This window comes from Mytilus edulis, chromosome 3 (assembly GCF_963676685.1).
Source record: "Mytilus edulis chromosome 3, xbMytEdul2.2, whole genome shotgun sequence".
Classification (NCBI taxonomy): Eukaryota; Metazoa; Mollusca; class Bivalvia; order Mytilida; family Mytilidae; genus Mytilus; species Mytilus edulis.
Window position 1 is genome coordinate 29,153,054 of NC_092346.1, and position 18,222 is coordinate 29,171,275.

General features: G+C 33.4%; 1 protein-coding gene across 1 annotated transcript in view; it reads right to left on the reverse strand.

Annotated features, from left to right (window-relative positions):
• Positions 1–7,281: 7,281 nt before the first annotated feature.
• The window catches only part of LOC139515151 (angiopoietin-related protein 1-like), a 51,809-nt gene continuing 40,868 nt past the window's right edge, over positions 7,282–18,222 (reverse strand). Inside the window, exons 3-8 of the mRNA XM_071304714.1 lie at positions 17,282–17,353; positions 13,438–13,497; positions 13,063–13,085; positions 12,265–12,361; positions 10,567–10,731; positions 7,282–7,529 (exon numbers count right to left, since the gene is read on the reverse strand). Coding sequence (XP_071160815.1) covers positions 7,282–7,529; positions 10,567–10,731; positions 12,265–12,361; positions 13,063–13,085; positions 13,438–13,497; positions 17,282–17,353 — 665 coding nt within the window. The remainder of the gene's footprint in view (positions 7,530–10,566; positions 10,732–12,264; positions 12,362–13,062; positions 13,086–13,437; positions 13,498–17,281; positions 17,354–18,222) is intronic.

Genomic DNA, 18,222 nt, shown 5'->3' on the forward strand with positions numbered 1-18,222 from the left:
GTCCGTCTGTCCTTCCGTCCTTCCGTCCCATTATGGATATACATATTTTTCTATACCTATATAGTTTTCCCGCAAAACTCCTCGTACAGTTTGAATCCTAGGAAGTTTTCACATTGCTGTCCGTTTGTACAAATACTAAAGGTGTGCATGTGGTCAGGGTTTTGATTTTTATTAATATTTGCTCTTATGGGAGAAAGTTGAACTTTTTGGGTAACTAATTCGTAAATCTCGTTGACTATCTTGCATGTCATCTGTTTCCATTTTTCTCCGTTCCGATATATGATTTAGCCACTTTTTGAAAAACTGGTAACTTAAGCAGCGGAACATGTAAAAGCTTGTTTTCGGTACTATATCACGACAGAACGTGTTCTGTCCATAAACTGCTGCTTAACATCGCATATATAAACAACATTATATCAATGATTCTACAAATTCTTGTTTATTTATACATCTGCAAGTTAACAAGTGAAACACGCATACAAACTGACAACTTTTTTATCAGTATAAAATTTATTGTATACAAGTCTATGGAAACGTTGAAGTTTACTAAATGGTTCTGACTCCAAAAGCGTTCACGGGTATGCTCGAAGCATATACAGAACCAGTACATGATACACAACATGCGACGAAAAAGGGTGGGAAGGGGGTAGTAATAACAGGAAACTAAATTAAAGTAAGGCTTTGATTGATGTAAACTTCAATAAAAATGGAAGTTAGGGGAACAGGAAAAGATAAATATTGCATCACTTACAACAACATTTGAATTGACCAGTCATTTTTTTTTCTACATGAAGTGTGTACCTAAATGTTCTTTACCTTTAAATATAACGCTTATTCTGTGAAATCCTCCAAAACAAAATGTAAAATTCTTCTATCATTAAATTATTTCTTTAATCTGTACATGGTTCTTGTCTGTGATCAGTATTATATTAAATTATTATTTTATTTTCCATTGTTATTCTTTATAATTTTGCCAACTTTATTTCTTTTGTTCATTTTTTTCATTCGCCAGTATCATTTGCTATCCCTTTTTAGATTTAATTACATGTGACAATAAATGCCGGAATGTGCTTCTGTCTCTGAATCTCGCTTTCTCTCGAGACGTTGTCTTTGTAGTACATTGTATTTTCTAGGTGATACATCGTGCAAAACATTTACAAGAAAACTTAAAACATACGGAGGTTGAGACATGACATAAAAACAGATTTACATATTTATGTTTAATTTGCCTACCAGAATAATCCCCCTGAAAAACAACAAAAACACAGGCTGAGACACGACTGGAAATTGTGTGTTTTGTTATAGTACATCTGCACATATGCATATCGTCATCGATGTCTTTTCCTTTTGATTTTTTTTTTGCCTGGTGTTGTTGTCTGGTTGTTGTCTTATTGAAGTACTGACTACTTACTGGATATTCATTTTACTTTAGGTACAGAAAGTGTGTGTGTATATTTTTTAGTTGATTTTAGTAGATATATAAAAGTAGTATGATATAGACCTGATCGATAGAATCTCGTTCTGGACCTTCAAGTTATGAGTGAAATAGAATTGAAATCAGTCCTATTTTATATTCAAGTTGAGATGCTACTTTCAGGGTACATATCTATTGAGAGGTGGCAGGACCTTTTTTCGGGACGTCGGGATTTCGGGATTGATCGACGCTTTTGGTATTCGGGATTGATCGACGCTTTTGGTATTCGGGATTTCTTTTTCGGGATGTCGGGATTAATTAATTTTTAAATTCGGGACCTCGGGATTTCATGTTTTTAAGCGCGGGATTTCGGGATCAGGACTGACCCCTCCAACCCTCTCTATTCTGTCTGGTGTTGTTGTCTAGATGCATTGTCTTATTGAAGTACTGACTACTTACGGGATTTTCATTTTACTTTCGTACAGAAAGTGTGTGTGCATATTTTTTTAGTAGATTTTAGTAGATATACATATAGTAATATGATCGATAGACTTTCAGGGTACATGTGTATTTTTTATTCGGTTAATTTCTTACCCATATAGGCTATATTACAATTTCCTTTGAGGAGACAACCATACGAATCAAAACTAAGAAAAATTAATTCTTTTAAGGATCCACTGAATGTTCTTTTATTAGGAAAATATTCCATGTTTAACTCTTCAAACAATGTGCTATTTATACATGTATCTATTTAAAGATTTGTGTTCTATTTTTGACTTCGAAACTTTCCACAAAATTGCGGACGTGAAAGAAAACACCATTACAAAAAACAAAAACGGAGAATGCAAAATGTAGCGATGGGTTAATAATCGTGAAACATCACTTTTGTTAATAGTTTATTTGTTATACAATTTTTTTTTTATTAAGTATAAATATTAAATGATTGTTGCAACCGTGGCGAAGGTTAATTAATTTAAATGTAAAATCGTTTTGTGTCATCTGTCGTCGTTCACTGACTGACGACTCACGCAGCGGAGAATTTATGCTCAGTATATATTTATGCGGTTCATTTCCTTTTCTTAAATTTGAAAAGGTTTTTACTTGTTCCGACTGGTCAGTGATAATTCTCAAAATAAGGAATATCTAGTATAATCGTACAATACAAAGTTTATGATTAATGTCTAAAACTTGTACCCCCCTTCTGCTTATTTTCTGCCGAACGATGTCTTTTCCCAGTGAATATAGGGTTTTTGTTTGGACAGTTTTGACATACTACGTACATATAGAATACTTCCGAGACCATACTGTTTTTTTTTTCTAATCACAACTTAGGAAGAAATGCACACTGTTTAAATTGCTTAGCGAGCTATCAAAGTTCTATTATGCTATACCCGTCAAGTTGGCGATTTTCATTTTGAAGATCTTCTTCATGACTTTTTTCATATTCATTTTTAAAATTCTGCAGTATTTCTTCATCTTCAATTTTAGCAAACATGCAAGTTAATTCTCCTAGAAGTTGCATACTTTACATCATATATTTACCGTTGTCCCGTCGGACAGTCGCCGGTTGCAACAATGCAAAATCTAGTCAAAGGGACGTAATTCGTACAAAACGTCGCAATATTTCGCGGAATCCGGTAGACGGCGTTCATTTACTGTAACTTGACCTTAAGAGCTCATATTGTCCCACATGAAAAGTTCTGACTGGTCCACATTATTTTATGAGGCGAAATGTTCTTATCCCTTGTTAGATTGTCTCTATGGTTTTGTTTCAGATATATAAGCCAAAATCTACATTTTATACGATGCTCTTCTTTTAGACATTGCGGCCATCTTAATTATTGGGCGGGGTCATCGGATACTTTTTTGAAACTAAATACCCTAAGGATGATTTTGGCCATGTTTGCTTTAATTTTGCCAGTAGTTTCAGAAGAGAAGATTTTTGTAAAAATTAATGACGACGACGAATAATGAGAAAATGAGAAAAGCTCACTTAGTCCTATGGTCCAGGTGAGCTAAAAAGCTAAACGGACTAAAAGCAACGGACAAAAAGCAAAAGTGTCGGACAAAAAGCAAAATTATCGGACAAAAAGCAAAACGGACAAAAAGCAACGGACAAAAAGCAAAAGTATCGGACAAAAAGCAAAATTATCGGACAAAAAGCAAAACGGACAAAAAGCAACGGACAAAAAGCAAAAGTATCGGACAAAAAGCAAAATAATCGGACAAAAAGCAAAAGCGGACAAAAAGCAAATCGCGGACAAAAAGCACCGTATCAGTCGACAACTTTTTCTTTTCATTGATGCTTGATTCGAATGAGTGTAAACACGAAGAGCTGATAGAACAGAACGGAATCAAAATTGGGCCACATCCAATAAAGGAATCGGAGCTATGCATGAGGGAGAAGCTTTCCTTATATTCTAATGGTTTTTCCCAAAAAAATAAACATTTACCCGTATGTCTCTTTAATACTTATAGCTACTTGAATGCGATACCCTCGGGGACTCAAAACAAGGTGTATTGTCAGGATTTTGATCTTTTTGGTACCCTAAAAAATGTCTCCATTAACCAAAACTTGTTCTAAAATAATGTTTACGAGGTACGCTAGAGATCAAACATTTGAAATGGCCGACAAATTGAATGTCGCATACTACAAATTTCAAAACTTTGCCTGAGTGTGTTGCAACCTTACGTTTTGGTCATAAGATTCAGAACTCATACATAACCTTCTGAAAGACGAAAAAAGCATCTCAAACGGTTCTTAAGTTTAACTCTCAAGTGATAGATATATTGATGAATTCTATTCTATCAATAATCCACATTTAAGTGAGTGCTTGTGTCATATATGTGCCCAATGAACTTAGTGATTAAGGATACAGCCGTAACTAGTAGGATTGCAAGCGTCATATATAGAAAGTTTCTTCGATATTGATGACTACAAACAAGACTAAATGACAAATGTATTGACCACACCTTTCTAATGGTCAAATTCCAATTTCTCAGCAGTCACAAACCTTCTGCTTCATCGTATGGCGTTTACATATATCACTCCTAACCACGTTATGCTCATGCAAGTTCACATTTTTCAGACTTCATAAACAGAGATATAGTTCTTACAAAAAACATCTCAAACAGCGAAATGAGTCTTTACCATCATGAATTAGTTTTTTTTAATCAACAAGGAAATACATGCTTTCACAGTCTAAGGTCTTTGAAAAAAAAGGAGAAAGATGCCAGAGGGACATGCAAACTCGTACGCTGAAAACAAACGGTCAACGCCATGGCTAAACAAGAAAAAGACCAACAGAAAAACAATAGTACACAAGCCAAAACATAGAAACTAAAGACTGAGCAACACGAACCCCACCAAAAACTGGGGCTGATATCAGGTGCAACGGAAGAGTAAGCAGATCTTGCTCCACATGTGATACAGTTCTTTGATCTATAATTTTACCAATTGTGACATTTTGATTGAGTGTGAATATGCTTAGAGATTGGTGCAAGAAATGATTCTCCCGTAGATGCCCCGGTCTTACTCATTTAAGATTTCAGTAACTGAGATTTTACTTGTTATATTTATTTTCATCTTCTTAATCAAATTATATGATTCTCACCCTGGAAAGGCCAGAATGATGAACGGACCGACGTAATATTAAGTATAAAAATCAGGTATATTGTAGCTACCATAGCTTTTTGTCACTTGTAAAACATATCAATCGACAGTTATGCAGTTAATTTAGATATGACAAGTATGTTTTCACCGTTTTTAATTGTTCTAGATAGACAGGACAGGTATTTAAGCGCATCCATATTCATATCACACTAACGTTTTTTCGTCCTGATATACTTGTAATGTTTTCCCTGGCCGACCAATCTATCATCATTAAATATGTTTTGGTAAAACGCAGAACCTTGACCTGATTGACCCATGCAATGAAATAAAAGAAGACGTTTTGAGTTCTAATTTTTGGCACTTTGATTTTGTCTGAGAAAATATGATCTATTTATTAGATTTATTAACCTCGGACAAGCTTTTACAACTCCAATTACCCTTAGATCGGTATTACTAGTAAGTGTTGTTTGTCTTCATGTTAGATGCTTACGTGTTTTAAACCGACTTAATGAATCGAAGCATTTTCAACCGAGTAGTTTGTTCGATATCAAACCAATGATCAAGGATTTGGTAGGCTGAACGGTCACAGACAAGTTTCTCGTTTCTAGTGTTTTATATAGATAAGACCGTTGGTATTCTCGTTTGAAGTGTTTTACAATTTACAATAGTATTTTTTGAGGCCCATTGCAGCTTGCTGTTCGTTGTGAGCCAAGTCTCCGTTTTAAAGATTGTTCTTTGACCTATAATGGTTGTGACTTGGATTGAGAGATGTCTCATTGGTACTAATACCACACCCTCTTATATCTATTTATATCCCCGTTATTGGAGTCTGATGGATAATTGTCTACCATACAACATTTCCCTGTTTTAATATTAACTACCGTGATAGGAAAGTTTATGCAACACAACATATCAATGTCTCTGTATTTTGTTTTCTTCAGAAGGTTTATAGATGAGAACTAAAAATTACTGGATAAGAAAGGTCAAAGTATGCAGAAACATTTGTTAAAATAGAAAACACTAGCTGCAATGAATGCGCTTGCATTATATCAAATAAGAATGTAAAGCCGAGGAATACGACTTTGAGTCCCGATATATTTGATGTAGACACATAATTCTTTATCATATCTACGCATGACGATTATTCCAGAAAAAGGGTTTACAATCCCCAAAAATGAATTACAGAATGTGCACATTATTAACTGTCAATATAACCGATATAGTTATCTAAAGAGTTCATCTCGAGATTAATGACGTTTATTGACTGATTTATTACCAATGTTATTTCAACTGATCGGGCGGAGCTTAAGTTTTAATTTGCATAAGGACAGTCTATTTGAAGATGTGTGTGATAAGGATGATTGCCGTTTTAATTATTATGGATTTCTAATCACCTATCAGTGTCATCAAAGGATTTTACAAAAGAATGACTTCATTGATGAGTTTATCCTAAAACACCTGTCTATAGATGGACTGGTTTGTTATAAGCGAACCGGTTAAACCCAGCCCAGTCAAGTGAAATAAATCTAGTAATACTTTGACATCGTCTCTTGCGTAAAAATGTGTTTCCGGGGAAATATTATTTTTTTAAGATATCAACCCATTTAAATAGGATAGTTGCTGCTTAAACCAAAGTCACCCAATTTTTTATGAAGGAGTATCACAAAGTTGAGCCCAAGAATAATTCTTGCTCCATTGTATTTTTCATTAGAATATACAGTAGAAGCTTGTAAATAAGAAAAAGGAAAAAAAAAATAAATCAAGTAGAGTAACAAAGTTAGTATCCAATGTGAATAGTAAACAACAAGACCGAACCAACAGAATATTTTTCCTTTCTCAATTACTGACAGGGGAGCGGTCATTTTTGAAAGACCACAGCAAGCAACATAAACTGAAACAATCACTAACATAAAGAGTGTGACCAGGTAAGCTCTTTGGATGCGCTATAAATGTTCCTTATGTCGAAATTACTATCATGTTCCCTTACAATCACCCCAGGTTTTGATGGGGTTCATGTTGCTTGTTTTTTATGTTGTATTTTGTGTACACTTTTGTTTGTCTGTTTGTTTTTAGCCATGGTATTGTCAGTTTATTGTCGATTTATGAGTTTTACTGTACCTTTCGCCCCTCTTTTATAAAATTATATTTTCATCAATATAATTATTCCACACGTATTTAATAAAATAATGTAGAGAAAAAAACAACACTAAAAATACATTATTTTGCTTGCATTTTTTGATAGTAAGACTTGTTATTACAATCTCCGAATCTTCATAGAGGATTTTTTCAGATTTGTTTTTCCGAATGGGCGATATATAATACCCTGATGATGATCATTTCTTTGTGTGTATCGGCAATTTAGAATGGCGACAACAGATGAATAATTCCAACAGTTAGTGTACCACCATCCACCGCAGTGAGAAGCACAGTTTCTACCATACATGTCGTTATCTTGATCATATGTTGTGAACTTCATTCCATTAAATTGGCTCATTCCGTCACCTGAAAAAGAAAAAGAAAGCAAGAAACTGATCGGCCGAATCATCCCTAACATCAGAAAACAACGAACCGAGGCTTTTTTTTAATACGTCCTACATAACCTATACAAATCTACGAAGAAGAAAGTATAATGTTAACTTATTAAATGTAATCTTTGTAACTCTTTGTCTATATGCGGTGTTATGCCAACAAGTGGTGGATCATCATGAGTGAAGAAAATCTCCGTACAGCGATCGTTTCCTTTCCGTACACTTAGTACACTACAATACATATTTAGTATAGTGATACGAAGTACGAACGGAACGGTGGTGAACTCTGCGCCATAGATTAGAGTGAAGAAAATATACAAGTGAACACTGATTGAATTGTGTGAGACGAGATTTCAATGTATGAAATATTAACCACGTACGGCATGTTTTTCCTGCAAGATTTAAACAATACATATACTTGTTCGTGATGTTCAGTCTTTAAGTTTCTATGTTTTGTTTTGGTAACTTTTATTTGTCTTTTGGTCCTTTTTGTGTTTTGCTTTGGCATCAGTAGCATGTTTTCGACTTATGAGTTTGAATATCCCTCTTGTATATTTTGCCTCTCAGTTTTGTATCAATGGACACGGCTTTAAATGGTTTATTCTTAATTTCGTTATTCAAAGTAACGAGGTAGTTATTTGAATATGGTTAGGTACATGTATCGATGAGAAGCGTTAAAAGACCGATTTCAGCTCTTCCCTTGTGTGAAGGTTAATAATAGTAGGTGATAATGTTTCTTAATGATGAACTTAGGAGAAATTATAAAAATATAGAATTTGTAAATTGATATTTTAAGTCAGTAGTGAATTAGTATAATGAAACAAAATAAGCTAAAAATATTGATGGGTTATAAAATTCCTTTTTGAGATATTTGGTTCATAGGTCAATCATTTATTAGTTTGGGATTGATTTTGATTAAAAAGATACATAAGACCCTGATATAAAGGACAAGGTACGATGAGGCCCATTTTTGCCCCCCCCCCTATTTTCTCATTTTCTAAATTTTGTTTTGGAAAGGTACTTATCATGTTAAAAGGTTTGAAGTTTGTTTTGATGAACTTCAAAACCATTAATTTCAAAATTAGTGAGGTTAGGGGGTAAAAGGGCATAAAAAATGTCAAAAGAGTGAAAAAATACGATTTTTGGCCATTGTTTATAAAATTTAATAGCGTGCACCTACGTGACCCGGAGGAAATTATGGCGATTAAGACAGCGAAAACAGTTCTCATGACATTGGAATAAAAACATATTCCTGGGTCACGTTGGCGCAGGCACTAAAAAAATTGTAGTAAAATCACCTGCAAAATTAATAATAATTACAATATTTGAATAATAACAGAAAGTTACCCCCCTCACATCACCCAATTGCGAAAATTAGTGGTTTTGAAGTTCAGATATACAAACTTCAAACCTTAGGGAATGTTTTAACATAATAAGTAGCTTTCCAAAACAGAATTCGAAAAATGAGAAAATAGGGGAGCCAAAAACAGGCCTTATCGTACCTTGTCCTTTGAATGTTAGATATAAATGCAAAATGGCCAACACATCAAAGTGTATTCAACTCCGCATTTTCTGCTGAATAATTGTTTTTAGATTTGATGCTTCGGCATAAAAGAATAACCCATACCAAAATTAAAGGATATTAAAGTACAATATACTCAAGTGCCTTTTAAATTGATTTTAGTGTTTCTCTAGCTGTAATAATAAAGGCCTTTAAAAACTTCTTAATTTTATAAAATTATTCCTACGAGAAAAAAAAATCCGGTCACATTTTGTACTTCTGCACTAGAAATTATCGAAACCATAAGTTGTTTGAGAAACAAAGTAAGTAAATACGCGTTTTTCATTTTGTCGTCATTAAAAGAAAACGTTAAAAATCCGTTAAATTATTACATCAGCCTCATTACGTTTATATGATGAGTTTATTTAGATATCGTACAAATAGATTCTGATGGTATATAAGATTGACCAGAATTGGTCAATATAACAATTTATTATCAATTTTAACGTTATTTTGATTGGCGATGACGGTTTTATGAAAATTACACAGAAGCTAATCATTCTTATAAAAGAAGACCACTCTTTACCTGGAGTTGTGACAGTTAATTTTAGAAGTCATCTTTACCATTTATTATTTGATGCAATGATCATGAACCAAAACCACACATACACCTTTTAAACTTAAAACAAAATCCAAACACATGTCTATCTCTATGACAAAATCTTTAAAACTGTAAAAATATGTTGATGGGGCATGTCCATTAGAAAAAAGAGGGACGAAAGATACCAAAGGGACATTTAAGCTCATAGATCGAAAACAAACTGATAACGCCATGGATTAAAAATAAACAAAAAAACAAAAGTACACAAAACACAACAAAGAATATTACAGACAAAGCAAAGTGAATCCTACCCAAAACTTGGGGTGATCTCATGTACTCAGGAAGGGTAAGCAGATCCTGCTCAACATGTGGCACCCGTCGTGTTGCTCATGTTATTACAAACCCGGTAAAGTCTTATTCGATATATCACATTCGTGAAAAGGGAACGGAATTGTAGTTAGGAAATTAGTAATCTATCGCATATTTGGTGAAACGGATATTCAATGACAGTCAACCAACTTATGATAGCGTCCGTAAGATTTACAAAAGGAAGACTTCAACTTCACGATTTGTTCCTCTAGGTTTAATGGCCTCCTTGCGAGCAGCAACACTCTATCAAGGAAATCATGATAGGAAATACAAGCCCGGGAATATCGTATCATTTGGGAGATGCATACTCCGTATGCAGGCGCTGCTGGAATGTTGCTACATAGAAATAGAAAATTCACAATTGGGAAGTCGAAGAGTTTTGTTTTAGTACGCAACACAAAAATGCACATTGTGCATGGGAATCATCATTCTATATACCTTAATTTAAAAGTTTGAATTTTCAAATGATGCAATGTTTCCTGGAGAAGGATAGACAGGGCACTTGCTCTTTAGCACCACGACATATTTTATTATATATACCTGCGTTTCCTGAGTAATTGCTAATGGTCAATCTGTATTTTGTAGATGCGCCGCCTATTGAAAAGTCTCTATAAACTGCATAACGCTTGTTTCCGTCCCAGTCCTCCACATCAATCCTAAGTTCATGATTCCCCTCTGATGTAAGTTGCGCTATATTCTTGTTGCCTGAAATGTATGTGTGTATATAGATGACTACAACAAATTACAAAATTCTAACTAAAGATATGTATTAACCATAAATTAATGTAATAGTGATGTTCTTATGTAGATGAATTAATTATTGTATACAGTGTTATTCAGGTTGAAAATGATGTAATTGTACGAACTATGATAGAATGAACTAACATTATTTTAAAAATAAATTTAACACGAGACACACAAAATATCGCAAATGTCGTTGCAGTACCTAGATTGTGAGAATTGCTGAGAAAAAATTCGGCAATACTTCGTGTTAGGAAAGGTGCAACCGACCATGCAGCATGTAAGCATGTTTATGCTAAGGCATACTTTTTCTCTTTCATTCTGTTTTAAAGAGAATGAGGAAATACAGCGGAAAGGTGTTTTGAGCTATTTATTCTTCATGAAATTTCACAAATATTAAAAATAACCATTTATCAACCATCTTCTTTTTTGTCGGAAATATATTTTTGACTGTTCGTCAGACTCAGTTGAAATGTGAGAATAACGAGTTCCAAGTTGTTTTTCCTTTTATCTAATTAGTATAATAGAGATCATGTGAATCATTAAGTATGATTGGTTTTTTTTTTGCGGTGTCGATAATTATCTCCTGCCCAATAAACCTGGGTTTGGACTGGTATGCTCGAAACATGAGCTTTAACTCCTGTTCCGAGACTGGTACTATTTTCACGGAATTGTAATATAGAGTGCACTGAAAACGCATGGGTCGATCCAGCCATTTTCAAAATGGAATTCTAATCCAAGATAAAAGAGGGGGTGGGGTGGGGGTCGACGATATGTTCCTTTTGAAAAGTATTGATCGGCAAGAAAAAAGTGTTCCAGTCCCCGGAACAGCCCGTGATCTCTCACTGCAACGTTGTTCAATTCAACTACAAAGTTTAATCGCAAATCTATTCAGTTTTAGTTTTAGGAATAACAAAGACCAACAAATGCAAAAGTGTAGCAGGCGAGAAGAAATTGTTAAAAAATCAAAATTTTCGGCAAGACAACAGTTACGGATACAAAGTTGTTATCGTGCATAACAAAAACGACACAAACTTAACTATTTCAAATGGAACAGTTTGTATAGTATCCTCTGAAAAATATTTTTGCTGGCTTTCGTATACTAACCATTGCATTGAAAGTACCCTGTTTCGCGGGGAAAGTCTATTGCTCTTGTTGATAATATATTTATCATACATCTATCTACACCTTCGGTCCTTATAAATTCTTATCTTTAAATATTCGGCCTGGTGCGGTCAAGATGGTGTATCAAGAAAAGCGCTTCGGACACAAATAAATGTAATGGAAAAAAATTGTCTGATGCGCAGATCGTTTTCAGAATATGAGGATTGTGTGTATGTGAGGTATTTTTTTATATCTTCCATTGAAATATTTTGATTGGCTAATTAAGTCTTTCAGCAATGATGTGTATTTGTGTGTTAAACGTTATATTACGAACAATTGAAGAATAACTATCCCACAGGCTTTGAAATTTATATAAAGTTATATCTGTCTTACCTAGCCAGAACTCCCCTGGTTTGTCTCCAAATCCATTCTCATAATCCGTCCAATTTCTGTGGAATTTAACACTACCATCATACCGTCTTTGTATAACCTAACACATTTAACAAAAGAAAATCCGTTATTGTCCATATAAACAAATCCGATCATTTTATTTTCTGTTGTCAACATATCTGAAATTGTAGCTAATGAATCTGAAATTGTAGCTAATGAATCTGAAATTGTAGCTAATGAATCTGAAATTGTAGCTAATGAATCTGAAATTGTAGCTAATGAATCTGAAATTGTAGCTAATGAATCTGAAATGTAACTTATAAATTTGAACATAATTTCCAAATTAAAGAAATAAAAAATATGTAAGGAGCTCTGATAAAAAAAGACAAACAATTAGTGATAGATAAAACCATTGTGTGGATAGTTTATTTTTTCTTGAATAGTTCTGAATTTTGGAAGTCAAATTATATATTTTTCTAGTGATAAATATGAATATAAATTGACCAGATTTCCCCCAAGATTGCTTCGTTTATATGTACATCACCAAATTTAAAAGACCAAAGAGCTTTGCCATTTGAATAGGGACTTTCCGTTTAAAACTTTCTTTTGAGATTAGTATTTTTGTGATTTTCCCTTTTTCTTCAACACATCGAGAAAATCCTGCAACCGGAGGCGTGCTTCAGCTGGACCGTAAACAAAAATGTTTACTAGTTCAGTGATACTGGACGTCATAGTAAACTCGAAGTCATATAATTGAATACTACTACTTTGACACATACACACATTTCAGTCTATACTTACAGTCCATTCATCAGGTAGATTGCCTACATAAAAAAAAGAAACTTTCTGAAAGGCTCTTCTCTTTAACAGTAAATATGTTTAATTATTTCAACTTTAACTTGAAGGTATTATTCGAAGATTTTGAAATATTGCAGTTTTCTAGACGATATTAATAAAATTGGTGTTTTATTTTTATTAAAATTATTCAAATAATAAATCTGATAAATTTAGTTTTATTTTTGTTGTCATTTCCATATGATAAGCTTTCTTTTGATGTTTATTTAAATGTCATGAACAGTGAACACATTATATTTATAAAAAATATTGATATTTTGTAAAAAAAGGGGGATTAAAGATACCAAATATATTGGCGAACTGTGTGAAAGCTTTACTCACATTTAATGTTACTGACTAAGTTCGGTATTTTGTCAAGTTTTTCTTTGATCACCTCCATGTCTAAAAAGTAAACGTATATTGTGTGAAAAATATAGAACAACTAACAACCCCGTAAAAATGTTTGATATTCATGAAAAATAAAACACTTTTAATTGATATAGTTACATGTTGTTTTTTTTTTAGATTTACTTCCTTCGAATAGTTGAAGATATTTCTTTTCCAGTAAGCAAAGTTAACTCTCGAAACCCTATGACAAAATATAAAATGATCAGCCACAATGAAAAAAAACAACAGAAAACGCCAATAACAGCAAAAAGGAGGAGAGATACACCTCTCCCCCCAAAAAAAAAGAAAAGAGAAGAAACCCAAACCACAGGCAAAGAAAACGTTTGGTACAGCTGATTTAACACAACATATAGATATAAATAGTATATATATGATAAAAATACAAGTACCTTACGTCCCAAGCACCCCCTACGGCCTTTCTTTAAAAAGAAAATGTTTAAAAAAAGATAAAATGTATTTGAGTGTTATGAATGCCTTTACTACAACCTATAAGAAAAAACATTTGCTATGCAAATTGAGATGTGCGTTTTTCCCCATTTTGAAGGAGCTTAATTCTGATAATAAATGATCCACAATGAATATACAATTTTACCTCTGTTTGTGTATCATAAAATTGAGAATGGAAATGGGGAATGTGTCAAAGAGACAACAACCCGACCAAATAAAAAACAACAGCAGAGGGTCACCAACAGGTCTTCAATGTAGCGAGAAATTCCCGCACCCGGAGGCGTCCTTCAGCTGGCCCCTAACAAATATATACTAGTCCAGTGATAATGAACGCCATACTAATTTCCAAATTGTACACAAGAAACTAAAATTAAAATAATTCAAGACTAACAAAGGCCAGAGGCTCCTGACTTGGGACAGGCGCAAAAATGCGGCGGGGTTAAACATGTTTGTGAGATCTCAACCCTCCCCCTATACCTCTAACCAATGTAGAAAAGTAAACGCATAACAAAACGCACATTAAAATTCAGTTTAAGAGAAGTCCGAGTCTGATGTCAGAAGATGTAACCAAAGAAAATAAACAAAATGACAATAATACATAAATAACAACAGACTACTAGCAGTTAACTGACATGCCAGCTCCAGACTTCAATTAAACTGACTGAAAGATTATGATTTCATCATATGAACATCAGGCACAATCCTTCCCGTTAGGGGTTTAGTATCATACCATCATAGCATATATGAGAAGAACATAACCCGTGTCATGCCAACAACTGTTTTTAGAATAAATGTGTTTAGTTCCGATGCAAAGACCTTATCAGTGACTCAATATTAACGCCAAAATATGCAATCTTTAATGACTTGACAACAGTATCGTAATTATATCCCTTCTTAATAAGTCTATTCAAAGGTTTTTTAAGTTTCTGAGATGAATACTGACACCTTTGTGCTTTATAAAGAATATTTCCATAAAAAAATTGGATGTGAAATACCTGAACGTATTAGAAGTCTGCATGTTGAGCTATATTTACGAATGATGTCTTTATACCGATGATAAAATTTAGTAAATGTTTTGACTAGTTTGTGATATCGAAAACCCTGGTGTAATAATTTTTTCAGTAATACATAAATTTCTCTCGTTAAAATCTAAAACATTGTTACATACACGAGCGAATCGTACAAGTTGAGATATATAAATACCGTAAGATGGTGACAAGGGAACGTCACCATCTAAAAACGGATAATTAACGATAGGAAATGAAAAATCATCCCTTTTATCATAAATTTTAGTATTCAGCTTTCCATTAGTGATATAGATATCAAGATCGAGAAAAGGGCAGTGGTCATTGTTAGTATTAGCTTTATTTAAAGTAAGTTCAACAGGATAAATTTCATTAATATACATACTGAAGTCGTCATTATTGAGAGCCAAAATATCATCCAAATATCTAAAAGTATTATTAAATTTGTTTATCAGATGTTGTTTCGATGGATCGATGTTGTTTCGATGTTTCGATAGTATATCATGAGTATTATGACATTTGATTGCTTTTATTAAGAGTGAATATCAATACAAGTTTTCTTTTTCAGGCAGATAAATCACGGGCACTTGGGTGTATGATGCAGATATTTTGTTTTTTTTTTAATTTTGTTTTGCTGTTGATTCAAAATATTCAGTTTTCTATATTTAAATTACTTATCTACCACTGCTCACCTAGTTTACCCGACTTTTTCAATCCATATTTTTTTTAGTAAAAGTAAAATTCGGGTTCGTCTCTGAGTCGTTAAAATCACTCGAAACTTAGGTTAGATATATGGGAAAACGGTACTATTTATTCTGCCATAGGCGACAATACTAACATTTTCTAATTTTACCACTTTTTATAACAAAAACCTGGATAAAACAGTTATGTGTGGTGTTAGTACTTTATTACTCTATTTTAAAAATTGAAGCCAAATAGTATCATGACCAATTTCCAACGGAGCTTGTTTATGTTATCCATGCCCACCGACATTTTGCAGCAAATTTATAAAATTTTGAAAGCCTTTTCGAATAATTCTTTAGAAAATATTTCAATAGATTTTAAAATTTATATTGTAAATATAAACACTGCAGTTATTCATAGATAAATACATAGACAATAACTGTTTAGTGTCTTTAAATATCAGCTGTATTTGTACGAGGCTAGGAAACAAGGTGTATGCGAGCTTTTAGCGAGCTACTACACCTGTTTCGAGCCGAGTACAAATACAGCTGATATTTAAAGACACTAAACAGTTATTGTCTTTATCCTACAATTAATTCTGTATATTGTTTGTGTTTTGAAAGACACAAAAACTAACTTATTTAGCATTTATTTTCGATTTGTAATCCCTTGAGGCCCGCGTAGTAATATCAAAATCACACATTACGCTGAAGACGGGTTCGCAAAAAAAGAATCTCGAATAGTCAACAATAATACATCGCTCAAGGTGAATAATTATCTATTTTAACATAACAACTAATTTCAACAGTAAAAACAAATAACAAAACATTGTCAAATTTGAAACAGAAGTGTACGAGTTGTCCTACGCTTCAGACTTGACATTCACTATAAACATGCATGCTGAAATTGACATGGTTGATTTTGTAACACAATCATACACATTCAAGTTTTGAAATCGACAATTGTCATCGTCATTGGAATGCAACTGGAATACAGATTCTGAGGTCACACAGGTTCAAACAATACTCAGTCCGGCAGTGGGCGGAGCTTTTAAGCGATATCTGTATAGTATACAGATACAGCATAGCGATATCTGTAGGGCTGTATCTGTATAGTAGGACACCCAATTGCAGGATAAAAAAATATATTGTACCCTTACATCCAATCACGGCGCCCCTAAGTTGACTTCCTTCACCTGTCTTGGGTACACAAAAGGCCAACCTAATGCTAGGAAAATGAAATACTACCGTTTTCCCAAATACCCAAGCGTCTGTGACATAAATATCAAAAAAGTTGCGATGAATTAATGTGTGTGCACTTTTGTTTATTATATCATTATGTAAAGTGATGTATGTTTGCTGTGGTTTAGGTGTTAACATCATTTCGACATAGTGAAATGAAGATTTAGGTGTTTAATTTAAGATTGGATGCCGCAAAATCCTAACAAGCTTCACTATCACATAAAGTCACGTGATAGTAGACTACAGAGTATCCAGAAATAACCCACTTTGACAAAATGTTTCAAAGGTTAGCACTTTCATCCGCCACGTGATTTATAAACATAAAAATATATTGCATCATATACACTTCTCACATCGTTTTTAAAATTATAAAGAAAGTACCTGTAGAGAGATTCTGGACCTTTTTATCAAACTTCTCGTAACTGTTTTGATGTTTGTTATTCGTACACATTCCTAAAAAATATAGCAATAGTTTTTTAAAGATGCAAAGATTCTGTAAATAAACTCATCATAGATACCAGGATTGAAATTTTATATTTACGCCAAACACCTTGTTTCGTCTACAAAAGATGCTCGAATCAAACAATGCTAAAAGGCCAAATAAAGTACGAAGTTGAAGAGCTTTGTGGACCAAAAATTCCGAAAAAGCTTTTCGAAATACAGCGAAGCCAGGTAATCTATTCCTGAGGTAGAAAAGCCTTAGAATTTCAGAAATTCAAAATATTGTTAACAGTTAATTAACAATTATGAACATATCAATGAAAACTCAAGTCAACACCTAAATGTTAACTACTGGGCTAATACCTAGAAAACAATTTTAGTGGTGAACAAACATTCAATAATAAAGCAAAATACAAACCGTGCAGCATATTCTTAATTTCGGTGGCAAGCTTGACTGTTTTGCTGGTGTCCTTCGCAAAGTTTTTCATAGTACCCGTATAAAAAAATAGTTATATTAAAATGTGCATGGTAATATTATTGTCTTTAATTTGAATATTATTTTGCATTAGTTATTTGGTGGATTTAAGAAGATGTAGTATGAGTGTCATTGAGACAACTCTCCATCCAAAATGTAAAAAGTAAACTATTATAGGTCAAAGTACGGTCTTCAACACGGAGCCTTGGCCTACACCGAACAGCAAACTGTTAAAGACCCCAAAATGACTAGTGTAAAACCATTCATACGAGAAAACCAATGGTCTAATCTGTATAAAATACTAGAAACGAGAAACAATTATGAACCACATCAACAAACGACAACCACTTATCATCAGTTCCTGAATCAGGACAGATGCAAACAAACGCAGTGGCCTAAAGGCTTT